At 41.1% G+C, this 26,512-nt stretch overlaps 2 protein-coding genes across 11 annotated transcripts in view; both read left to right on the top strand.

Moving 5' to 3' along the window:
- LOC106565410 (E3 ubiquitin-protein ligase NRDP1) overlaps nt 1-7,126 on the top strand; it is a 30,056-nt gene extending 22,930 nt beyond the window's left edge. For all 8 annotated transcript variants that reach the window (XM_082959192.1, XM_014132516.3, XM_014132514.3 and 5 more), the window contains 2 exons: nt 631-734; nt 3,329-7,126. In XM_082959192.1, coding sequence (XP_082815318.1) covers nt 631-734; nt 3,329-3,683 — 459 coding nt within the window. In that variant the 3' untranslated portion in view covers nt 3,684-7,126. The remainder of the gene's footprint in view (nt 1-630; nt 735-3,328) is intronic.
- A 1,607-nt stretch (nt 7,127-8,733) lies between these two features.
- The window catches only part of LOC106565409 (diacylglycerol kinase alpha), a 32,119-nt gene continuing 14,340 nt past the window's right edge, over nt 8,734-26,512 (top strand). Inside the window, exons 1-18 of one of the 3 annotated variants that reach the window (XM_014132512.3) lie at nt 8,734-8,941; nt 13,581-13,710; nt 18,341-18,417; nt 18,540-18,684; nt 20,473-20,547; nt 20,727-20,776; nt 20,897-20,971; nt 21,950-22,066; nt 22,695-22,812; nt 23,464-23,552; nt 23,791-23,901; nt 23,985-24,083; nt 24,285-24,362; nt 24,801-24,874; nt 24,961-25,035; nt 25,601-25,686; nt 25,786-25,875; nt 26,086-26,246. In XM_014132512.3, coding sequence (XP_013987987.1) covers nt 13,614-13,710; nt 18,341-18,417; nt 18,540-18,684; nt 20,473-20,547; nt 20,727-20,776; nt 20,897-20,971; nt 21,950-22,066; nt 22,695-22,812; nt 23,464-23,552; nt 23,791-23,901; nt 23,985-24,083; nt 24,285-24,362; nt 24,801-24,874; nt 24,961-25,035; nt 25,601-25,686; nt 25,786-25,875; nt 26,086-26,246 — 1,617 coding nt within the window. In that variant the 5' untranslated portion in view covers nt 8,734-8,941; nt 13,581-13,613. Of the gene's footprint in view, nt 8,942-12,894; nt 12,981-13,580; nt 13,711-18,340; nt 18,418-18,539; nt 18,685-20,472; nt 20,548-20,726; nt 20,777-20,896; nt 20,972-21,949; nt 22,067-22,694; nt 22,813-23,463; nt 23,553-23,790; nt 23,902-23,984; nt 24,084-24,284; nt 24,363-24,800; nt 24,875-24,960; nt 25,036-25,600; nt 25,687-25,785; nt 25,876-26,085; nt 26,247-26,512 lie in introns of those variants that run through there. The other 2 variants (XM_014132510.3, XM_045691589.2) reach the window with 2 other exon arrangements.

Here is a 26,512-nt window from a genome sequence, read left to right as displayed (position 1 = left end):
GTCGTTCTGCCCCTGAACAAGGCAGTTAACCCACCGTTCCTAGGCCGTCATTGAAAATAAGAATGTGTTCTTAACTGACTTGCCTAGTTAAATAAAGGTGTAAAAAAAAAAAAAAAAAATCTTCCAAATCGGTGTCCAAAAATACCGATTTCCGATTGTTATGAAAACTTGAAATCGGCCCTAATTAATCGGCCATTCCGGTTTAATCGGTCGACCTCTACTGCAGAGTGAAGAAAAACAGCCAACAAGTGCCCTGCATATGTGGGAACTCCTTTATAAGACTGTTGGAAAAGCATTCCAGGTGAAGCTGGTTGAGAGAAAGCCAAGAGTGTGCAAAAGGTGGCTACTTTGAAGAATCTCAAATATAAAATATATTTTGTTTAACACTTTTTTGGTTACTACATGATTCCATGTGTTATTTCATAGTTTTGATGTCTTCACTATTATTCTACAATGTAGAAAATAGTCAAACATAAAGAAAAACCCTTGAATGAGTATGTGTGTCCAAACTTTTGACTGGTACTGTAAGTGTGCTTATGTGTGTCAGTGCCTGTACATCTGAGTCTATCTGGTTGATATTGCGTCAGCATGGTCTGCTAGCCCATTGTGGTGTCTCCTCTCTGCCTCCAGAAACGGGACATCCAGTTACTGAAGGCGTACATGAGGGCCATCCGCAGTGCCAACCCCAACCTGCAGAACTTGGAGGACACCATTGAGTACAATGAGATCCTGGAGTGAGTGGATTATTAAGCACTGTAGTGCACAGCACACTTCACAATCAGACAGTATAACTTACTATGCTGTAGAGGCCTGCATTCCCGCAGGACCCGACAGATCATTGCGGCGCGCTCAACATTTTTTATGCTGCAGTCAGTCAGACAGACAACTTTGGGATGAAATTTTTTTTGTGTCCTGCAGATTAAGGCTATTTGGAAACGGTCATCTTTCTGTTTTGTATGCGTTAGCGAATCTATTGTATTAAAATCACCTCTTTGTCACACTATTCACACACTCATAATTCCCTGCTTCAAGTTCAGTAGCCTATAGGCTACCTCTCTTAGTTGGGCATTCAAGATCAAGTGCACTTATAAGGCTATACAGTGCCTTCAGAAAGTTTCACACCCCTTTTACTTTTTCCACATTTTGTTGTTACAGCCTGAATTTTTTTTAAATGGTTTAAATTGAGATTTTGTGTCACTGGCCTACACACAATACCCCATAAAGTTGAATTATGTTTTTATTACATTTTACAAATTTAATTAAAAATGAAAACGCTGATATGTCTTGTCAATCAATAAGTATTCAACCCCTTTGTTATGGCAAGCCTAAATAAGTTCAGGAGTAAAAATGTGCTTAATTCACAAGTTGCATGGACTTACTCTGTATGCAATAATAGTGTTTAACATTAATATTTTGGAATGACTCTGTACCCAACACATACAATTATCAGTTGAGCAGTGAATTTCAAACACCGATTCAGCCACAGAGACCAGGGACGTTTTTCAATGCCTCAAAAGATGGGCACCTATTGGTAGATTAAAAAAGCAGACATTGAATATCCCTTTGAGCATGGTGAAGTTATTAATTACGCTTTGGATGGTGTATCAATACACCCAGTCACTACTAAGATACTGGCGTCCTTCCTAACTCAGTTGCCGGAGAGGAAGGAAACCGCTCAGGGATTTCACCATGAGGCCAATGGTGACTTTAAAATAGTTACAGTTGAATGACTATGATAGGAGAACTGAGGATTGGTCAAGAACATTGTAGTTACTCTACAATACTAACCTAATTGACAGAGTGAAAAGAAGGAACTCTTTACCGAATAAAAAAATATTCCAAAACATGCATCCTGTTTACAAAATGTGGAGTAAATCAAGGGTCATGAATACTTTCTGAAGGCACTGTATGTGTGGTCTCAATTAAATGCATGGGCGGAGATGCACGGCACAGTTACAGGGATTTTTTTTGCCATTGAAATCCTTGGGCTGGCCGTCTGTGTTTTTATTTATTTATTTTTGTATTTTTTAAATTACAAAAACAATGAGTATATCATGACTGATTTTGTTTGAGCAAATGAGCACAGCATTAGCCATGGCAAAATACATCGAATTGTAGAAAATTTGCTTTAAAACGGCAACATTTTTTCTCAGCTCCATGAAGAAATGTGTAGAATTGCAGGAAATTGGCTTAAAAATGCAACCATGTCTATCTAAACCGCCAAGATGGGGGGTCCTCTAAAATGTTATCTGAACTGCCACGCCCACCTAAGCCCCTTTTTGATCCAGAAAAACCCTGAGTTATTTTTCCAAGGAAGTTAACATAAATATGATTAGGCTACAGTGTCTGGAAATAAATATTGATAATGAAAGGAAGTGGAGGGCGCTCAACCAACGTGAGTGAAGGTGCCACCAAAAAATGCTATCATTTAAAAGGAAAAGGCACCTTTCCCTTTTTATCAGCTTAAATATTAATAACCCTTTTTTTTGTCTCTGCCGCAAATAGTCCCGCTCCGAGAAGGTGGGTCATAGGCTATGCAAAATGTAAGAGAAAGTGCAAGTGTCCACTCATCATTCTTTCTGCTTCAAGTTCAGAAGCCTACTTCTCCTCGCCTAGGTAGATCAGGTGCGCATGTGGTCTTTAAATAGAGCAGGCTATATGCATGGGCGGAGCAGCACGTGGCACTTATCTTTCCAAGGAAATGTACTTCCTAAATATGATTTAAGCTATAGTTTAGGCCTACTACATTGACTGGAAATAAATATTGGTCACCCATATTTGTCTCTGCCTGCAAATCGTCCCGCTCCTATTAAGGTAGGCTATGTTATACAAAAAAAACAGTTTAAGAGAAAGTGCAAGTGTCCTTTCTTGTTTCAACTCTCTTTCAAACTACGTCTAGCCTAGTGGTCGATGTAGCCGAGTACCCAATACCGATAGCCTAATGTAATGGACCACGTGAGAATCTCTGGTAATTTAACCTATTTCTTGGATTATTTTTTGCAAATTTGAATATTGCCTATAGAGTGCAACATTGCTGGGACCATTGCTGCTCAGCGAGGTGTGTCACATGCCTAAAATAACATTTGGGTGACTGCGGTCGGGTTCGGTACCAGTTCTTGTTGATGGGAGTTGGACAAAAAGCCAGCGGGAGCAGGCAGGTGCAGTATGAAAAGCTGCATGAGGGGGATGAACAAATCAGTCCTGCGCAGACCTCTGCTACCCTGCAACACTTTCCACTTTTGAGGCATATTCATGAATTATGATGATTATAATAACCATTATAATATCCCAACTCTCTTCTCATCCTCCCCTCTACCTCTCCTCCTAGGTGGGTGAACTCCCTCCAGCCGGCTCGCGTCACCCGCTGGGGCGGCATGATCTCAACGCCAGACGCTGTCCTCCAGGCGGTCATCAAGCGCTCGCTAATCGACAGCGGCTGCCCGCCTTCCATCGTCAACGACCTTATCGAGAATGCCCACGAGAGGAACTGGCCCGGCGGCCTGGCCACGCTGGAAACGCGGCAGATGAACCGGCGCTACTATGAGAATTACGTGGCCAAGCGTATCCCGGGGAAACAGGCGGTGGTGGTGATGGCCTGTGAGAACCAGCATATGGGGGAGGACATGATCCTGGAGCCGGGCCTGGTCATGATCTTTGCCCATGGGGTGGAGGAGATACTATGACCTGGCTGGGGGTGGTGGAGAGCTGAGAGGAGGAGACTTCTGACTGACCTGAATTGAACAAAGGAGAGGAAGGAGCAGCGGATGCTATGACACTTTTGTCTGCCTACTGAATGGCACCCTATTCCCCATAGGCCCTGGTCAAAAGTAGTGCACTGTATAGGGAATAGGGAGCCATTTTGAATGTAGCCTATGACACAGCAAGAGCAGGGGAAGATCCTATGACAGGGCAGGTTTTGAGGAGATGATATGACACCAATAGAAGGCTTTAGAGGGAAAACTATGACAATCGGGGGTATGGTAGTATCGAGTGGGGGTGTTGGAGGGACAGGCAAAAATTGTTGGGGGGGAGTGTAAGAGTCTCCAACTAATAGGGTAGAGGAAATAAAAGTTAAGGGTAAGCATCCTGAAGGAGACGCACTAAATCAGGATTACCCTGCTCTCTCTGCCTTAAACACGTTTTTTTATTTAGAGAAATTAAACTTAACATGGATTGATCAGTCATAGGAAGAAAGAAACAAGCAAGATTGTAGCATAATCTGCCTTCTCCCCGCCCCCACTGCTGCTGACAAAATATCCCATTGGCTGACTATAATGAGATGACTCATCTGCCCCCTCCATAGCTTCCAGTTATATATGACTCATAGAGAATTATAGAGGCCTCTAGTGGCCAAAAGGCTGTATTAGCATGGGCAGAGCCATTGAGGCCTTCCACCATTTTAATGTAGTCAACTGGGTGTGACTTCCAACATCATTGGCTGGTGAACCTGTTGGAGTCATGTCCAAAATTGACTACTTCAAAATGGAGATTGCCTCAATGGCACTGCCCATGCTGTCAGATGCTATAATGGCACAGATACAAAGAGTCCTCTCTCTTTATGGTGTGACTTCATCAGAAACTCCTCTATCAATAATAAAGCTAACATATATGCAATCTAAGCATACTTCATTGCAAAGTCCAAGAACATTTTCATCATTTTTTTTATTGAGACTATCTCTGTTGGATTTCAAGTCAACACATTTCTTCAGATTGTTCTGAAGAAAGCTCAGGACCCCTTTGAGACCGATGTTTTCTTTAGCTCGCTGTATCTATTACCATGGCATTCTCTCCTCCTTGGGCCAGGAAATGTGGGTTATTTCCTGCTTAGGAGAAGGAATGCATGCTGGGATTGGTTAAGTGAATCCTATTGGATGTGCTCCGCTGTATGTGAGCCCTGGGAGGCACATAGATCGGGGGAACTGCTGAACATAAACACAGAGCACGTGGATTACCATTGTTTGCAAGGACGTTTGGTTTGGACCAACTACATTTCCCATCATTACTGCATCACACAAATATCATCATTGCATCACCTTCCTCTTTGTCAACAACAGACCTTCTTGTACCTCCTTGGGATGCAGAGCTGATCAAGAATGTCACTCAAAAGGTGGGAAAAGGAGTAGTGGATGGAGAGTCCTGGTGAAGATTGTGGACTTAGATATTTTTTTTTTTTGATGGACTTCAGTTTCATACCTTATGTTTTTGTAAAGTTATTGTTGTGTATTTGATTTTCTGAGTTATTGAGTGTCCTTTGTTGAACTTTTTCTTTTATGATGCTATCTATATAGTTGGTGTGAAGTGGGTCCAATTGTATGAAAACAAATACTTCTTCTCAGAGGCTACCAAAGCATTTATCCACAGCAATTATGTAAAAATTTACATCAACCAAAAGACTTCTGTTTTTGTGAAATTATTTTAATTTGGTTTACCTCGGTCATTGTCAAATAGCGTAAAACTAACACGCCACCGTATGTCATGTAGCTTATTGTTTTATTTTGTGTTCAGTCATACATAAAGTACTTCTCTGTGGCTTGGGTGATTTGTAATGTTGTTCCTGGATGATGGTAGGTGATTTGTGACCCTGAATCTATCACCACAGTGAGCAAGAATTTTACTGATACTATTTTTCCTAACAGTTTGGACTATTCTGGCTTAAATCATTCAAGCAGTGATAGTTCACTGGCATGCTTTCACTTCAGCAGTTTTATTGATTGTTGTGTAACTCACTTGTTCGTTTGCGAACAAAACTATTGATTGGTTTTACTTCCAACTAATGAACACAAGTTCACACACACACATTTTACCTCAGCTTATTCTGGAAATGAATTAAATTCATTTTCTGGGGGTGACTGAATAAAAATGGACACACACTCAGAGGAAGAAGTTGAAGCTTAACCAAGGTCTAGACTCCTCCTGAGAGCTGCTACAAAGCTGGAACCTAGCCTTAATCCACTTCCTCACTCTGCATGGCTGGCTCTCTTTGCTCTGTCAGTTAGGTGCCTTGATATGATACATGTATGGAACTCAAACTCCGGTCCTGGAGGGCTGTATGTTGAGCCAAGTATACATCTCAAACTGTTATTTTTTAATTTTTTACATTTCCTTTAAAGGTATTGAACTTACTTCTTTTGGATATCCAAATCAAAGGCTTGTAAAGTGATTTGAAGTAATGGGGTTAGTGAGAGATCACGAAGTAGCTTGTCGAGCATAGGTACACACAAACATCCCTCCAAGACTTGCGTTTCAGATCCTTGCTATGGTTCTTTGTAGTGTTATGTGGCTTTGTCACCTGTGCAGATTCAGTTAAGAGTCATTGGTATGAATAGAGAGCTTTGTTGTCTTTTCCTAGAGGATGGATGAACTACAATACGCGTACGGTCAACAAAAAGGAGATGGACAAAGTGTTGATAAAACTTCTGAATAATTAATGAAGGATTAATGGCTAAAACCTCCACTTTACTATTCAGAAATGTAGAGAGCAATGAGAGACTGGGAAAATATGTATTTTGATGTTAAATACTGCAATCTAGGGTGTATTTACTAGGAATCAAATGCAAGCAAACGGGTCAAAACGAGGCCAGCCTAACCTAAACTTGTCCAATAAGAAGGGCTGGTTTTAGTTTCAATGTTTTCCTTTGCAAAACGTTTTGCTACATGCCTTAAGGAATACACCCCTGTAGTCAAGAACTGACTGGGGTGTATTCATTATGTCTTGCAATGGAAATGTTTACCGTTTGATGCAAACGGGGCGGGACCTACCTGAATTTGTCCAATAGAAACTAGTTTTCATTGCAAAACATCTTCTGTTTGCAGTGAACGGGTTCTGTTGCAAAACGTTTTGCAACAGACATAACGTTTGCAACAGAATCCATGTAATGAATACACTTGTCTGCCTTTTTCGCTTATTCATATGCACTAGTCTTGTGAATGTTGTGTTTGTTACTTTGATGATGACTAATAATACCACAGAACTGGGGAAGAATTACACATTTATTGTAAATGTAAGATTTATTGTAAATAGCTCGCTATCATATCAATATGCATATACTGAGGCACTTCGATTTCTATCTATCCATATACATTTTGATTTTGTGAGATTTGTGGTTTCATTAAAAGCTGATAAGAATTCCTGCCTGTTTGGAATATTGTATTGTGTTAATTTATTTTATTGCTTAACTTTTTGTATATATAAATAAGGGAATAAAATGAAAAAAATGGAAAAACATTCAATTATAAAGGCCTAAACCATGTCTCAATTAAATATTCCACCTGCATTTTATTTATTTGTTATTAGCATCTAATATAACTAAATATACAGTCATACTTTACAACACAGTATACAAAAAAAGAAACTTTATACTCAGGGGTATAACTCAAATCATCAAATCAAATTTTATTGGTCACACGCAGATGTTATTACGGGTGTAGCGACATGATTGTAATACACATTTAAACAAAAATACATAAGGCTTCACAGGTCTTGAGTAATTTTTTTTCAATTCCATTTTAAAAACTAAGAATCTTGGCTTTTCTTTAGCCCACTTGCATTTATGTATAACATATTTACCATACATAAAGATATTAATTATGCATATTTTGTTCTGATCTAAATCCTGATTATTAAATAAAAGTAAAACATCTTTACCATCAAGCTTAAAACCCTATCACCAGTTGATCTAAAAAATAAATGCTCAAGATCTGTCCCATAAAATCTGTGTACAAATACAATCATAGAATAAATTACCGTTTTCAATCTGACACAACACACGATGTCAATTTGAAATCTTGACAGTATCTGGTTAACTGAAAAAATAAAGTGAATAGTTAAGTTCCATCTGCCCTGTGATTGTAGCCTGGCTGACGCGACCCACGTGACTCACAGCGCAAGTAGAGCTGGGGTGTAATCATTAGTCCAAACAGTTGCAAAACATTCAACGACAGTTTCTATTGGACAAATCTAGGTAGCTCCCACCCCCGGTTCCGTTTGGTTCAATTTATTAAGAAACGTTTTGCAACAAATTCGGCGTACATAGATTCCATTGTTTTTTTAAATGAAAAGTCTCTCCCTTCTCGCGTGTATTTGGGTTATATGAGGTTTGTAGCGGATATTACTTTGGCTATCAACTGCACAGAGCGGAAATCGGAGAAAATAGGCATCATTGTGAGCGTGGCTGGGCGTTTTTTGGAACTCTTTTCTGCTAAGGCATTACAATGAATCCTTTCGACGAATGCCCCGCCCTCAAAGGCACATGGGCCTGTGTAGGGATGTGACTGAAGGAGGGGTTGTTTTGATTTATTTTTGTATTTGGTAGTATCTCAATACCCCGTACCGTAGGTGGCGGCAATACACCAATAGATGTAGTCTGCCATAAAACTTTTAAAGAAGAAGAACAATCGGCGTAATAAATACAACCGTGTTTTCGATTTAGGTGTCAACCAGAGTACTGTGATTTTTTTTAAATTGTCCCCATATTGTAACAAAGTTGACAAATTCGCTACATTGTATTCTTCCTCACCTGTCCACTCGATAACAATTCCGTGGCTCTTGTATTTCTAATCTGTAGTAGCCTATTCTGTCAATTATCCACTGTCAAACGCGAGAAGCCCCCCCCCCCCCCCCCCCCCGTCCCAATGGATTACGTTACCCCCTAAATTACACTCCATTTCCCAAAATCTAAATAGGAACTGTCCTATAATATTGTCACCAAGGCGGTGCTAGTGTAATTGTCGCAAACTGCAAGCCCTTCCCCGCCCACTAATCCCTTGGATTTATATAATGCACTAATACACTAACAACATCTGCTCACTTAGTTGTGGCCATAGCAGTCGCGTAGCCGTCCTAACCATCCATATTCGACCGAATTCTACTGTGGATAGCGGGTTTTTCGGGTCCACTTGTCCCTCGTCACCAGAGCCATCTATTAGGACGCACTTCACCAAAGTAAGCTGTTATTACATTCCCTTACAATTGATTCGTCTTCACCTGTAAACAATGAGTGTAGCCTACTGAAAGAGCAATGACCACTTGTCGATACGACGCAATGTGTAGGCTTTGGCACCTGAGGGTTTTATTTATTTTATTTTATTATTTTCCATATAAGGTCAAACAACATATTTCGTCTATGCCAGCCTATCATCGCGCCCTGGACTTGTTTGACTAACAAATTGGAACTGATTTTGGCCACTTTAATCTACACTGTAATTTTATGTTCGACCTGTAAGACTTCCAATGCATCCGTTGTCATTATTTCTCAACTCAAGTTTGTATAAATATTGGTTGGATCTGTGTAGGCTACATATGGAATGATTTACACAGAACACAATAGAGTTTGAATCTAAAATATACGTTCCATATAAAAGCAATTTTAAGGAAAATGTCTGCTTGTGCTTTTCATACCTTGTGCTCTTAGACCAGTTTCCCTACCCTTCCCACTATTTCCTCATGGGATCCTGCTTTGTCAAAATTGTAGACTCAGGTGTGTAGGTAAAATGTGTAGGTGACTGATTGAGTAACTCATTGTGTTCGATCCTTGAGTCAGCCATGCATCAGAGATGCCACAACTTCATCTCCTCATACTAGATCAAAGCTGGTGTCAAGAATCATGGTGTTGGTATACTGCAGCCCACTACTGTGTATGTCAGCAGCTTTTCTCAACCTGGGTTTCTAAAATATTTAATCTGACATTACTCTGTTAATCCAGTACAGGACATTACAGGATGTACCCTGTCAAAATAGAATGAAATCAAATCAGGAAGTTAAACAATATACCCTTAATCCCAATGTTTGACAATTAACCCAAAACCTTCAAGCCTCTGAAACATTATATTTGGTCTTTTTGTCATTTTGGGGTAATGTATTCTTTTGTCAATTACTTTCATACTGGTAAAAAAAACACATTGAACGTGTGTAAACTTCAATTGACTTAGTGACATCCTCATTGATCAAATGTAGTTATGAAATGAGCAGCAGTATGCATTATAGTCTGTTGTTGATTCTCTCTAAGTAATTAGATTTTCCACAAAAGTTTCCAGGCCACTGGAACAAAGTACTGACGTAGAATAAAGACATTTTTCTTGGGTGATGAGAGTCATGCTCAAATGATTCCCTTAATTGGAAGAGTAACCCCAAACAGGCAGGATTCCACTGTCTGGGCCAGCTGGAGATTTACCATCACATTTTGCCAGTCTCTTTTCATCTGAGTATGAAACTAGAAAGTGTTCCTCAGGGATGTATTTGATTAGAACATGGTTTTGACGTTATCTTCAGATGGGGTGTGAGGAAATAACAAATGTGATAGGCATTAGGAATTTAGGGCTTAGGAACTGTAGAAAAATTACACACTGGTAAGGAACGACACTGAGTGTACAAAACATTAATAACATCTGCTCCTTCCATGACAGACTGACCAGGTGAAAGCTATGATCCCTTATTGATGTCACTTGTTAAATCCACTTCAATCAGTGTAGATCAGGCCTGGGCAATTATTTTCCATGGAGGGCCACATTAGAATATATGTTTGCTATTGCGGGCCAGAATCATATTACAGGATTATACATCATGTGTATGACTGTGTTGACAGATATATCTACTGTAAATCACGTCCAGATATGCTACTTATTTAACTTTTTTAACATGCACAGAAATAAACTACATCCATGTTCTCCTTTTGGTAGGTATTTTCATTATTAAACATGCAATGAACTACATGGAGGAAAAAGTACACTGTGCATTCAGCACCACGGACAGAACTCTTGTGAATGGATATGCACAAGAGAGAGAGCTCAACATTACATTTAAAGTAATGTTGAGGAGTGAAGGAGTGAGGAGTGAAGTCTCTGATGTGCATTGACTTGAGCAGTGAAGTCTGGTATAGTTTCTTGCGTCGCTATGCGCAGGATTGCTGAGAGGTGAGAGTCAGTAAGAGATGATCTGTGCCTTGACTTGTTATATTCCATCACTGAAAATGTCTGTTCACATACATAGGTTGACCCAAACAGTACAAACATCTTCTGAGCATGACTCCTAATCTTTGGAAAGTTTTGTTCATCGAGAGATGCATAGAACCTCGTCAGTGACATTGTTTTGAATAGTTCTCCAATCACTGCATCAGACTGGAGATCGATAAGCTCAAGTTGCACGTCAGTGGAAGTGTTATCCACATTGAAGGTGAAAGGAGAGGAACCAACAGCATGTCAGGGAACAGACTAGTAGTGTCAGAAGGTGGGTGTGATTGTAGGCTTCTACTTGGTGGGTCAGGAGGAGTAATTTTCCCTTGAAGGCTTTGACAAGATTTTACATCTGATGTGCAAAAAGGCCCTTCCCTTGTAGTTTGGAATTCAGATCATTCATGAGGGCCATGATGTCCATAGTAAAGGCAAAACCAGCCGACCATTCTTTATGTTGCAGTTGAGGGAAATCCACATATTTTCCCTTTCATTTGCAAAAACTCAGCAATCTCCGATTTCAGGTCTCACACCGTTTTAAGCACCTTCCCCAAACTCAGCCATCTCACGTTTGTGTGGTAGGGGAGATCTGCATGACCCGACTCTGTCTCTTCCAACAGTGAGACAAACTGCCTGTGGTTTAAAGATTTTGGCTTATGAAGTTTACCACTTTAGTGACTGTATCCACAACATAGCTCATTTTCAGAACACATTTACAGGGCATCTCCTGATGAATAATGAATAAAATAATTTTCTGATCTGGGTTCAGCTCAGCTACTTGATCTTGTATCCTTTTCAAAAGGCCAACGTTTTTTCCTGTCCCAGCTTTGCCACACATTTATTAACCTTCTCCAATAAATCTTTGCCTGTGGTTGCGCTCTTCGTTGACTGCACTGAAGCAAGCTCCTCTGTAATTTCCAGGTCTGGGGTTATGCCTCGTAAGAATATCAACAATTTCGCCGTGTCACGTGCATCACTGGTCTCATCCAGGACCAATGAGAAATAGATGAAATCCTTTACCTTGTTTTTCAACTGTTGTTCCATATTCTCTAAAGTGCTCAACACGCCGTGTCAATGTTCGTATTGACAGGGAAACATTTTCAAACAGCTCTTTCTTGTCGGGGCAAAGTATTGCTGCAGAGTCAATTAACATTCTTTAATGAATTTGTCCTCAGCGAATGGCTTGCCAAATACATTTAAACTCAGGTTTTCACAATTCCTGACATTTAATCCTAGTAAAAATTCCCTGTTTTAGGTCAGTTAGGATCACCACTTTATTTTAAGAATGTGAAATGTCAGAATAATGGTAGAGAATGATTTATTTCAGCTTTTAATTCTTTCATCACATTCCCAGTGGGACAGAAGTTTACAAAGTAGATGTCCTAACCGACTTGCCAGAACTATAGTTTGTTAACAAGAAATTTGTGGAGTGGTTGAAAAACGACTCCAACCTAAGTGTATGTAAACGTCCGACTTCAACTGTAAATTTAGCAATTTTGTGGGACTGTACATAGCTAGCTCTCGCGATTCCATCGTTTGCTGAATGCAGTTTTGTGAAAAGTCCTTGCTGCTTTTTCAACTGAGAAAGCAACTCTTTCGATGCACTTGCCCTCTGCTCAGAAGACATATTCTTATATTTCTCTGCATGCTTCGTTTGGAAGTGTCGGGACAAGTTCATTGTCTACTTTCCTTTTCTTTGAAATCTTTGAAAAACTCATTTTTGCTCAATTTCTAGCTATCTGCTATTTGTAACTGTGACGTGTATGTCAGCCTGTCAGTCACTGTCTGTACTCGTGCAGTTGTTATTAATACGTGCCTTCAAAATAAATGTCCCACAAGCGGTGGGGGTTAAATGATTACACAAAGGCGAGTATTCATTGGGCTTTTAATTTGAATAACAAATATTTTTTTCAAAACTACTGTCGCAAATTCTTTACGTGATCTGAGTATGATTCCGCGGGCCGTATTGAATCAGGTAGCGGGCCGCATAGGCCGGCCTTTGCCCAGGCCTGGTGTAGATGAAGGGGAGGAGACAGGTTAAAGAATGATTTTTTAAGCTTTTAAACATGGATTGTGTATGTGTGCCATACACAATAGGGTGAATGGACAAGACAAAATATTTAAATGCCTTTGAAGGGGGTATGGTGGTCGGTGCCAGGTTTGTGTCAAGAACAGTAACGCTGCTGGGATTTTCACATTCAACAGTTTCCCGTGTGTTTCAAGAATGGTCCACCATTCAACTTGACACAACTGTGGGAAGCATTAGAGTCAACATGGCCCAGCATCCCTGTCGAACGCTTTCGACACCTTGTAGAGGCCATGCTCCGACAAATTGAGGCTGTTCTGAGGGCAAAATGGGGGAGGGGGTGCAACAAAATATTAGGAAGGTGTTCATAATGTTTTGTACACTCAGTATGTGTGATGTTGCACAAAGAATGGGGTCAAACCTGTTTCGTGGGACGTCACGCTCACTATTTATAGATAGTGACTGTCTCAACTATCTCCCCTTCTTCGCCGACTTGCTAATTTACTGCTTCTGGACTCAAAGTGGACAGATTTATATTCTCTCATTTTTTTTGGTGTAGGATTCATATTTTTTTCTCCTTCTCAGTCACTCTCCTGTCTCTCTACCTCAGTCTCTCTGGCCAGTGTGGGAGAAACTTGCGACGATGGCGGCTCCAGACCAAGCTAAAGACACAGCTACAAACCCAGACGGGAGGGATTTGAGCCCTGTGGACTTCATCCAGCTGCAGCAGTACATGGAATGTGAGTGCCATTTTTAATTAAAAGGAAAGGTGGGTCAGATACAATGCTAATACCATACTTCTAGAATTAACTTCAACAGTCTGTGGCTCTAGCTCTAATGAACCTGACGAAGACCTAGTTGGGTAAAAATGTTATCCTATTGAATACTTGGGAACCACCACCAGGAAGTGGAATATTATTTCATAGTTTTGATGTTCACTATTTATTCTACAATGTAGAAAATAGTAAAAAATAAATAAATTTAAAAGCCCTGAATGTGTCGGTGTGCTACAGTATATATTCTTTTTTCACACCAGATACAAACATACACATGCAAACAACAACTATATCTCATCTGCCCATGCCCCCTCCCCCCCATTGCCTGCACTATTGTTTGCCATATGGCCTTTGTTTTTTCCCCTCGGTTGCTCATGCTATTTCAATAATAAATCATTAGATTTTCCATTGTGTTAATGATGGAGGATTGATTGACTTCCAAGTTTTTAGTATACGTTTCTTCAAGATGAGTGTTGAGAAGAAAATCGTCCAACCCACTGGGTATCTCACTACACCCCCATATGCCATGTCTTGAAATATGCAGACAGATGGATTAAAAGTACCATTAAATTGTAATACTTCTAACAGCCAACTTTTTAGCTCCGCCCATAACTTTTGGACTTTATAGCATTCCCAGAAAGCATGAATTATTGAGTGATTGTTAGTTTTACACGAGTCTGCTGTTGTGCTATAGAATTTGTGAAATTTGTCTTTTGAATTAAACATTCTATACGTTAGTTTATACTGGATTAAGGGTACATTTTCGTTAACTGTAATTTCGTTAGTTATGCTCCAACATTTGGTATTTTATTAGGATCCCCATTAGGGATGCACAATATATCGGTGAACAAATCGGAATTGGCCGATATTAGCTAAAAATGACAACATCGGTATCAGCCGATGTCTAGTTTAACGCCGATGTTAAAAACCGATGTCAAAGCTGACGTTCATACCTATATAACATAGGTACATGACGTAATAACACCACATAAAAGTTTGCGCTACACAGCATTCCTAACCTAGCCCACACAATGTCTGCTGTGTGGATCGAGCAGTCAACAAGTCGAGCAGTAATTTTGAAGAGTAAGAACATTTCAGCGAGACAACTCAAAGGCGAAAACCATTAAAGCTAAGATAATGGATTCATTGCCCTTGACATTCAATTGTTCTCTGTCGTGGGTGATGTTGGCTTTCGCCGACTGGTCGAGCACCGTTACACACTACCAAGTGCTCTATTTACACAGTAATAGCGTCACTGCTATTAGCTTCATGACATACATACTATGGAACGCCGTTTGGGTCTTTGCGTGTCAAAAAAGATACAGTAGCACCGTCAAAGCTGTACAAAAAAGTCTGCAAACAAGCAAACACCGGCCACGAACGATGTGTTTACAATACCGCATTGATAATAAAGCATCATTTGTTCGACCGTAGCTTCTGGGGCAGCTAGCTTTAGCTTGGTACCTAGCTGGCACCAATACAACCGGCCTGAAAACAATGACCAGTAGAAACGGCAGTCATTTTCATTATTCTTAGCAATGATTTAGGAATCCTTGTGAGTAAGTATTAGCTAGGTTGCCACTTGTTGTTCGCCTATTGAAATTGAACTTCAGTTCATGAAAATAAATAGCTAGCCAACTACTTAACCCTGTTGCCCATAGCTAACATTATAAGATTCAGCTAGCTTCATCTGGCTAGTGAGGCTCAACCGGACCTGGTTATGTGTTATGAAGCTAGCCACAATAAGGATTAGGCACAATAGTGGAATTTGCGGTTTGCCTTCAAAATAAAGTATGTAATTGACAGTGATGCAAATTAATACAAATAGTAGAATTGTGCCATACTTTTATTTTGAAGGCTAACTGAATAGTCCACTATTGTGGCTAATCCTTATTGTGGCTATTTTCACATAGATGGGTCCGACCACCATTAATAAAATAAGAACTGTCTTATAAATTAGGGTAATTTTAGATGATGACACCTAGCTATACAGCTACTGAAAAAGATTATGTTGTGTTATTTGACACGTGAAATAGTGATATTTGACATGTATATTTTTTGACACGCAAAGACCCAAATGGCGTTCCATAGAAATCCTGGTTGAGAATGAAATGACTGAACAAATGAACAACGAAACAGCACATCAAGTAAGTGAAATAAATAGGTTTTGATTATGTTTTACTGGTAATGGGGACGTAAATGCCAACAACATCACTTTTTGGTCAGTGTGGTGTGTGTGTGTGTGTGTGTAACCTTTATTTAACTAGGCAAGTCAGTTAAGAACAAATTCTTATTTACAATGACGTCCCGGACGACCCTGGGCCAATTGTGCTCCACCCTATGGGACTCCAAATCACGTCCGGATGTGATCCAGCCTGGATTCGAACCAGGGACTGTAGTGCCACCTCTTGCACTGAGATGCAGTGCCTTAGACCGCTGCGTCCATGTGTTAACTGTTTAACTGTACTAGAATGCTTAAAAGGCTGCTAAAATTGTAAATATCGTTTATCTGTATCTTTTTTTTTTGGCAAGGAAAATATCGGATATCGGTATCGGCCAAAAGTGTCATATCGGTGCATCACTAATCCCCATTAGCTGTTGCAAAAGAAGCATCTACTCTTCCTGGGATCCACACAAAACATGAAACATGACATAATACAGAACATTAATATACAAGAACAGCTCAAGGACAGAACTACATACATTTTTTGTTAAAAGGCACACGTAGCCTACATATCAATACATACACATAAACTATCTAGGTCAAATAGGGGAGAGGCGTTCTGCCGTGAGGTGTTGCTTTATCTGTTTTTTTAAACCAGGTTTGCTGTTTATTTGAGCAATAGGAGTTTCATGCAATAATGGCTCTATATAATACTGTACGCTTTCTTGAATTTGTTCTGGATTTGGGGACTGTGAATAGACCCATGGTGGCATGTCTTGTGGGATAAGTGTGTGTGTCAGAGCTGTGTGTAAGTTGACTATGCAAACAATTTGGGATTTTCAACACATTAATGTTTCTTATAAAAATAAGTGATGCAGCCTGTCTCTCCTCAACTCTTAGCCAAGAGAGACTGGCATGCATAGTATTTATATCAGCCCTCTGATTACAATGAAGAGCAAAACATGCCGCTCTGGGCCAGCTGCAGCTTAACTAGGTTTTTCCTTGCAGCACTGGACCACACGACTGAAAAATAATCAAGATTAGACAAAACTAGAGCCTGCAGGACTTGCTTTTTGGAGTGAGGTGTCAAAAAAGCAGAGCATCTCTTTATTACGGACAGACCTCTCCCCATCTTTACAACCATTGAATCGATATGTTTTGACCATGACAGTTTACAATCTAAGGTAACGCCAAGTAAGTTTCCTCAACTTGTTCAACAGCCACACCATACATTACCAGATTCAGCTGAGGTCTAGAACAGGCAGTGATTTGTACCAAATACAATGCTCTTAGTTTTAGAGATGTTCAGGACCAGTTTATTACTGGCCACCCATTCCAAAACAGACCAACTCTTTGTTAAGGGTTTCAGTGACTGTGGTTGCTGATGCGTATATGGTTGAATCATCAGCATACATGGACACACATGCTTTATTCAATGCCAGTGGCAGGTCATTGGTAAAAATAGAAAAGAGTAGAGGGCCCAGAGAGCTGCCCTGCGGTACACCAAACTTTACATGATTGACATTAGAGAAGCTTCCATTAAAGAAAACCCTTTGAGTTCTATTAGATACATTGCCATATTGTGGATTCAGAGCTGAGGTTGAAAAGTCATAACATATACACTACCGGTCAAAAGTTTTTGAACACCTACTCATTCAAGGGTTTCTCTTTACTTTTTACTATGTTCTACATTGTAGAACAATAGTGAAGACATCAAAACTATGAAATAACACATATGGACTCATGTAGTAACCAAAAAAGTGTTAAGCAAATCCAAATATATATTTTTATTTGAGATTCTTCAAATAGCCACCCTTTGCCTTGATGACCAATTTTTTCACTGGTACTGTATAAAAAAATGAATACTTGGGGAGCATTATACCAGACCGTGTGGATGTACTTTTTGTCCTAAATTATCCTCTCTAATCCAGCATGCACCTTGAACCAGTGGATGTTCTCATACTACTCAACAAAATCTAGGGGTAATGTTCCAAGAGGGTGAACAGGGAGACGGCGTGAAAGGGTACTGCTTCCTTGCCTCACTGGAGTTTCATATAGTCAATCAAATTTAAATCAAATGTATTTTATAAAGCCCTTTTTACATCAGCAGTTGTCACAAAGTGCTTTAGAGTTACCCAGACTAAAAGCTCAAAGAGCCGCACTAGAATGGAACCCAAAAGGCAGAGGTTTTTAGTTCTTTGAGGGGCATGTATTTTGCCTGTCAGACGTCCTGTGTATTTGTTTGATTTATATTACATATTCTGCTGGTGGTTTACGTACTGCATCTTTGGCCCTGTTGTAAATTGATTTTCAAAGGTATTGTTGCCAAAATGTATTTTATCTTTTAGACTTTTCTGCCTGTCCCATAGCTGGCTTCTCTTTATATGCTTGTATCCCCTGTGTTGACTTTCAGTATTGTCCTCTATGCAGATGGCAGTCTGAGAGTGAAAGATGTGATGAAAGAGTTCCATGCAGGCGGGCGGTTGGTCCAGTACAGATTTGGAGAGGTGAGCTTCAAGAGGGGCCTTTCCAACCATGGCCCATCCTTCTGCTAGCACCCTATGTTGACTTGAGATTACACAACACAACCCTTGTTGTCTCTGATGTCCTGTTCTGTGTGGAATCTCAGCGCATCGATGCAGTTGGCTTCTCTTTGTTCCTCAAGACCTATCTGGAGGCGGATGACTTCCCTGCTGATTTCTGCCAACGCCTTTTCCACTACTTCCAGAATGCAGAGCGAGACGTTTATATGAGGAGCCCTCCACCCAAAGGGGGTGAGCCCCACCATCCCAACTCTTATATATTATTACTGTGTATGACATACAGTATAATATAATGTATATGATATGTCTTACTTATACCTTCAATATCCATCAATTGCTCTTAAAATGTGACCGCATTGATGTGAACATTCATGAGTTTACGATATGTTATACTTTGATGCATACTGTATTTGGCTCTCCGCTTGATTATGGGTCTAAGTTGATATGATACAGTACATTCGGAAAGTATTCAGACCCCTTGACTTTTTCCACATTTTGTTACGTTAGAGCCTTATTCAAACATTTATGAATTGTTTTTTTACTCATCAATCTACACACAATATCCCATAATGACAAAACAAAAACAGGTTTCTAGAAAGTAAAAAAACAAAAAAACTGAAATATTACATTTACATAAGTATTCAGACCCTTTACTCAGTACTTTTTTGAAGCATCTTTGGCAGCGATTACAGCCTTGAGTATTCTTGGGTGTGACGCTACAAGCTCGGCACTCCTGTATTTGGGGAGTTTCTCCAATTCTTCTCTGCAGATCCTCTCAAGCTCTGTCAGGATGGGCAGTGTCGCTGCACAGCTATTTTCAGGTCTCTCCAGAGATGTTTGACTGGGTTCAAGTCCCGGTTCTGGCTGAACCACTCATGGACATTCAGACACTTGTCCTGAAGCCACTCCTGCGTGTGATTAGGGTTGGCTGTGTGATTAGGGTTGTCCTATTGGAAGGTGAACCCCAGTCTGAGGTCCTGAGCGCTCTGGAGCAGGTTTTCATCAAGGATATCTCTGTACTTTGCTCAATTCATCTTTCCCTCGATCCTGACTAGTCTCCCAGTCCCTGCCGCTGAAAAACATCCCCATAGCATAATCCTGCCACCACCATGCTTCACCATAGGGACAGTGCCAGGTTTCCTCCAGACGTGACGCTTGGCATTCAGGCCAAAGAGTTCTATCTTGGTTTCATCAGACCAGAGAATCTCTTTTCTCATCGTCTGAGAGTCCTTTAGGTGCCTTTTGGCAAACTCCAAGCGGGCTGTCATTTGCCTTTTACTGAAGAGTGGCTTCCTTTTGGCTGCAGAGATGCTGCACAGATGGTTGTCCTTCTGGAGGTCCTCCCATCTCCACAGAGGAACTCTGGTGTTCTGTCAAAGTGGCCATCAGGTTATTGGTCACTTCCCTGACCAAGGCCCTTCTCCCCTGATTGCTCAGTTTGGCCGGGCAGCCTGCTCTAGGAAGAGTCTTGGTGGTTCCAAACTTCGTCCATTTAAGAATGATGGAGGCCACTGTGTTCTTAGGGACACTTTTTGGTACCCTTCCCCAGATCTGTGCCTCAAAACAATCCTGTCTCGGAGCTCTATGGACAATTCCTTCGACCTCATGGCTTGATTTTTGCTCTGACATGCACTGTCACCTGTGGGACCTTATATAGACAGGTATTGTGCCTTTCCAAATCATGTCCAATAATTTAATTTACCACAGGTGGACTCCAATCAAGTAGTAGAAACATCTCAAGGATGATCAATGGAAACAGGATGCAACGGAGCTCAATTTCGAGTCTCATAGCAAAGGGTCTGAATACTTATGTAAATAAGGTATCTATTTTAATTTTTTATACATTTGCAAAAAATCTAAACCTGTTTTCGCTTTGTCATTATGGGGTATTATGTGTAATCCATTTTAGAACAAGGCTGTAACGTAACAAAATGTGGAAAAAAGTCAAGGGTTCTGAATGCACTGTATATAAGTTCCAATTGCTAAACATCTGAATAAACTCCTGGTTTTGTCTCTCAGGTGGAGTGTACCTCAAAGATGTGTCTTGTTACTTCTCTGTGTTGGAGGAGGGACAGCCGCGAGACAAACTGGAATGTGAGTACTGAGTAGCCTACTGTCTTTTCACCAATGTAATTGTGTGTGATAGTTTGTATTCCATGATGGGTTGATCTTTTAGCTGCTTTCAATTGACCAGTGAGGAGAGATAAGGAGTGAGTGAAAACAAAAAGGATTTGTTATCGATTTACTCATTTCATGACCTGTTGTGCTTTCAGTTACTTTCAAACTTTACGACAAAGATGGCAACGGACTCCTGGACAGCTCAGTAAGTGACTGAAATGTACTTTCTGTATTATGAATACATTCTACTCTCAATTTACATCAAGGTGATGTAGTGAACCGTATGAGTTGTGAAAGAACAAACTGTGGTTTTACTCTCAATAAGGAAGTGGATCGGATCATCACCCAGATGATGCGTGCGGCAGATTACCTGGGTTGGGACGTGACAGAACTCAGACCGGTAAGACATCCACTTAAATGCTAGTCAACTATCCCTATGGGAATACTCGCTGGGTATTATATTCAAGCAAAACGTTCACCTGAGGGGTATACTACAAAGCGGGATCAAGGAGTTGGCCAGCTAACTTGACTAAATATTCCAAAATCATTTTTTTTTAAGATAATCTTGAAATGGGCATGGTCTAATTGACTCAACAACCAAAAAACGCATATCTTAGTTTAGCTTTCATAATGAATCAGAAAATCAACAGTTACTTCTGGTTGTTTATAATGATGGCTGGCTATAGCTTATTGATCCTGCTTTGTAGTATACCCCTCAGGGTTCAGAGAAGGGTAAACAACAGTGTTGATGTTGGAATTATTATGCCTTTCTTTTTGATTGACGGGGCAAACATTATTTTCATGGAAAGAATTAGACCACATTAATCTAAATACACACTCTCTCAAATTGTTTTGTCTCACCCCAGTAATCTAGTTAGTGGTCTTAATTGAATTGGGCCCAACGTCCCCACCCAGAACCCAGTTACAGTCCTTGTGCAAGTTTCTGGTTAGAGAGTTGTAGTGAATAGCGATGAGAGACTAATGTTAACAGTATTTAGGTACAACACTGCATGTTGCTTACACTTGACATTCCATCAATTCTAATTATCAAAAAAGAGATTACAGAGATTACAGAGATTATCAGATAAGAGATTGCATACTTAATATTTGTCAGGTTAGAGTTTGTTCTGCAAGTGAAATTCTATTTAATCTACAAAATGAAATCTGAGGTGATGTCCATACATGGAAATTAAGCTTCCAATGAATTAAGATAAGTGAGTCCAAAATTAGATAAATTGTAATTTGGTTTGAGGATGTTCTGGTTATAGAATTTGGTTCTATAGGGCTAACACCTGGCAGCAGCGCAGAGAGACTTGTATTGTGATTGGTCAGGAACCAGGATCAGTGGGAGTCTTAACTACTCCGATTGGTCCCTAAGGTGCTGAAGGACATGATGACGGCGATGGATGCTGACAGCAGTGGAGCGGTAACCCTGCAGGAGTGGATCCAGGGAGGGATGAACAACGTGCCCCTGTTGGTGCTTCTGGGACTCAAGGCAAGAAGCACTAACATCCAGACTCCGGCTCCTCTGGTTAACTCAATCAGTATACATGATTCAGCACATGACAATAGACTCCTTATGTCTAGAACATTTGCTATGAGCTGTATGGTTCAACTGCTATTTGCTATGAGCTGTATGGTACTGTACATCTCAATAAAGCGTTATTCAATTCCGTTCAGATGATACTTTTAAATGTCACCCCAAAGTTATGTCTTATCTTGTCCCTCCCTGTCTTATCCAAAAATCTATCTATTTACGGCCCTCAGACTTTGTTGGCAATACTGTATCAGAAATAAGTCTGCACACATACAAATGGTACTTGTTTGGATTGGCGTGCTGTTTACTTTACCATGCTGTTAATCGCTTCAGAGGCACAGCCACGGTGTCTCCCTTGCCATGAGTCTACAATGCAAGAGAGACTACCCTGCTGTTTACATTAGTTGTTAACAAAGACCCTGCCCCTCTTTTTCTTTTTCTCTCTCTCTCTCTCTCTCTCTCTCTCTCTCTCTCTCTCTCTCTCTCTCTCTCTCTCTCTCTCTCTCTCTCTCTCTCTCTCTCTCTCTCTCTCTCTCTCTCTCTCTCTCTCTCTCTCTCTCTCTCTCTCTCTCTCTCTCTCTCTCAGATGGCAGAGAGGGACGGGCAGCACATCTGGAGAATGAAGCACTTCAACAAGCCTGTGTACTGCAACGTGTGTCAGAGCATGCTGCTGGGCCTCAGGAAACAGGGCCTCTGCTGCATCTGTAATAGCTCTATGCCGTCACAAGGGGGAAACCTCTGTCTCATATTCATAGATATACTTAGACCGAAGTTCTGAGTGTCTGAGTAGAGAGTGTAGTTCTGTTGTCACTGACTGAAGTGTGGTCCTTGAGAGCTACAGTGTACAGGCCTTAGGGCATACATGCTTTTGTCCCAGCCCAACAACTGACACACTTGATTCAACTAATCAAGTTCTGTATGAATAGTTGATTCTGGTGTGTTAGTGCTGGGTTAGAATAAAAGCCTGCACATCCTATAGCTCTGCTGGACCAGGGTTAGTGACCACTGCTGTAGTTCTTTATTCCCCATTGGTTCCCTGATTGCTACACAGATCTGTACCATATGCTACTCAAACCTAAGCCTAGTAGGGAAACAATCTTTTTGACTTTTCATTAAAATAGTCAATTTATTATTTATACATTAAACAAGTTCAGCTTCCCTCACCATGCACTCACACTGCCCACCCTCATTTTTCATGATAGACAGGTTGAGTGCAGATCATTTAGTAGTTAATCCATTATCTTGCCTATGGAAGAGAGTTGCACATTGTTGATACTGCGAACTACATGCAAAAACACAATAACATTTTCAAAGAGAAATGCTTAACAGTGGCCTTGTTCTTCTCTCCCCCTCAGTGTGCAAGTACACTGTCCATGGTCACTGTGCCAACAAGAACCCTGGTCCATGTGCCTGCACCTTTGTTAAATCCAAAAAACAGATTGGGGTGAGCCTTAATAGAGTTCTGTTTCACATTTCATACCAGAATCATGATTTTTAGACCTGAATAACAGTAAGTTTCATATCATTTTGATTCATCTGCACACCTGATCATAGTCATGTCCTTTTCAAGAGTGTGTATGCAGTCAGCAAAATGGAAAACATAAAAGCCTTCACATCTTGCCCCGGTGGCTATAGTGTTCATATGTGTTTGTGGATGTTGTCCCTCTGTCTGTCTGCTCCAGATTCCAGCTCACGGCTGGGTCAGTGCTGACTGTGACTCCAGTAAGTGTCACTTCTGCAACAAGAAGATCAAGACCCTGGCAGGGAAACATTGCGTGTGGTGCCAACAGATGGTAAGTGTGTGTGCGTTTACGTTCTTGGCTGTATGTGTACACATATGCTGCCACTAGTCTTTACAATGAATGTCTCGTTTTAGCGCCATGACGACTGTGTCAACTTCGGGTCATCATCGTGCGACTGCGGGTTGCTACGAGACCACATTCTGCCACCGTGGGCCATATACTCATCCTCCAAGGTCAGCCATTGAACCCACGACAAGCCCATGACTCCATTCCATAAGAGTTGCAAATGAAGCCACACTGTTTATAGCCATTCAGGCTATGCTTCAGCTAAAAGCAAAAAATGTTGGCAGATTTTTTTGTCATCCAATAATACTACAGTATGTGTCAAATATGTATATCCCTTGCTATGCTCCTAACCCTCTCTGTTTCTGAAGAAGGATGAAGAAGGAAGGAGTAGTTCCATGGAGGACACTAACCTGGAGGACATCACCCCAGACGGGCACATTCTGCAGGTAGGGTCCTCTTAGTTCCACTGACAGGGACACCGTACCATCTACTTCACACACACTACTGGCCCTATCCCAGGGCTGCCCAACCCTCTTCCCGGGGGTCTACCGTCCTGTGGGTTTTCAGTCCAACCCTAATTTAACACACCTGATTCTACTTATTAGCTGCTTAACAAGACCTTAACTAGCTGAATCAGATACATTAAATTAGGGTTGGACTGAAAACCTTCAGGACAGTAGATCTCCAGGAAGAGGGTTGTCAGCCCTGCCCTAGCCATTAGCATGTGCTTTAACACAAATGTGTGAAAGCCAGTAATGCATTTTTATTTGCTATGGATCTGCTTCTGTCACTCTTATAGACTGCAATTGTATTGTGCTGGCTGCTGCATGGCATGCACACCAGTGTTTGGGGAATTAACACGTTAATCTTATCTCTCTCTGCAGATTGCTCCTATTCCAGACACCCACCCTCTCCTGGTGTTTGTGAACCCAAAGAGTGGAGGGAAGCAGGGGGAGAGGTAAGGGCAGATCAGGACAGGCATCATAAAACATTTCCTAGCCTGCACTAATGTACTCCTGTGAGTGACTGTTATGTATTTTTCAGAGTGCTGAGGAAGTTTCAGTATCTACTGAACCCACGGCAGGTCTACAACCTCTCCAATGGAGGCCCTGGACCAGGGTAACTACACGTGCAGTTTGATCAGGGGTGGGAGGTGGGAAGGTAGACTGTTTGTGGACTGTTATGTTATTGTTATGACAGCATTATGTTTCCCTTATGACAGTGGGTATATGGTTTCTTAATCCTTTTTTATGGGATATTATATTCATTGGTATTATAAACTGGGTGGGTCGAGCCCTGAATGCTGATTGGCTGACAGCCATGGTATATCAGACCGTATACCACATGTATGACAAAACATGTATTTTTACTGCTCTAATTACTTTGGTAACCAGTTTATAATAGCAATAAGCCACCTCGGGGATTTGTGGTATATGGCCAATATACCACGGCTAAGGGCTGTATCCAGGCACTCCACGTTGCGTCGTGCTGAAGAACAGCCCTTAGCCGTGGTATATTGTCCATATACCACACCCCCTCAGGCCTTATTGCTTAATTATAGTATGCTTTTTCTCTATGTGGCTTGGGAAAGGTCACTAAAAGTACTTTGTGACAACTGATGATGTAAAAAAGGGGCTGTATAAATACTTTTGGTTGATTTAATGTGTATGTGTATCCATATCAGACTGCACTTCTTTCGGAACCTTCATGACTACAGGATCCTGGTGTGTGGTGGAGACGGCACAGTCGGCTGGATTCTAGATGCTATAGGTGTGGGTTGCTTCCTGTCCCCTCAGAGGTTCATGAGCAGTAGTCAAGGTCTCTGGGGTTCTCTAAAGCTGAACAATGGCTGCCTCTGTGTGTTCTCAGACAAAGCTGACCTACCGGTGCGTCCCCCAGTGGCGGTCCTGCCACTTGGCACAGGGAACGACCTTGCTCGCTGCCTCCACTGGGGAGGAGGTAAGGGCTGTGTTTAACATAATGGTGTGTGTGTCCTAAATTGCACCCTATTTTCTATGTAGTGCACTACTTTTGACCAGGGCCCATAGGGAATACCCTGCTATTTAGAATGCATCCCATGGCTTTGGTTAAAAGGAAAGTACCCCAAAATAAACGGTAGTCATGTGTTTCTCTTGTGTAAACCCTCTGTGTCCATGGAAACCTCTGCAGGTTACGAGGGCACAGATCTCAGAGAGATTCTGAAGGAGGTCGAGGAGAGCTCGTTGGTTCCTATGGACCGCTGGAGTGTGCAGGTGATTTCAGAGGACCCCCAGGAGATAGGAGACCCTGTGCCCAACGAGATCATCAATAACTACTTCTCTATTGGCGTGGTGAGTGACGACCTTGGGGTCATAGAGCCTGCTGATTGGATAATGTACAGACTCCAACAGTCAATCACCTGTGTTTCTCTTAACTGCCTTATCCTGCCTGTCAGTTTTGGTAGTTTGTTTGCAGCAATAAGAAGACATGAGCACACTGGTAAGACAAATCACAATCACAGTGACATCTGTGAGTGATGTAGCTTCAGTGCCTTCGGAAAGTATTCAGACCCCTTGACTTTTTCCACATTTTGTTAGGTTATAGCCTTATTCTAAAA

The sequence above is a fragment of the Salmo salar genome, chromosome 12 (assembly GCF_965601325.2).
Source record: "Salmo salar chromosome 12, fSalSal1, whole genome shotgun sequence".
NCBI classification, from domain to species: domain Eukaryota; kingdom Metazoa; phylum Chordata; class Actinopteri; order Salmoniformes; family Salmonidae; genus Salmo; species Salmo salar.
The sequence above is the reverse complement of the archived record's forward strand: the minus strand, read 5'-3'. Positions and strand labels throughout refer to the sequence as shown.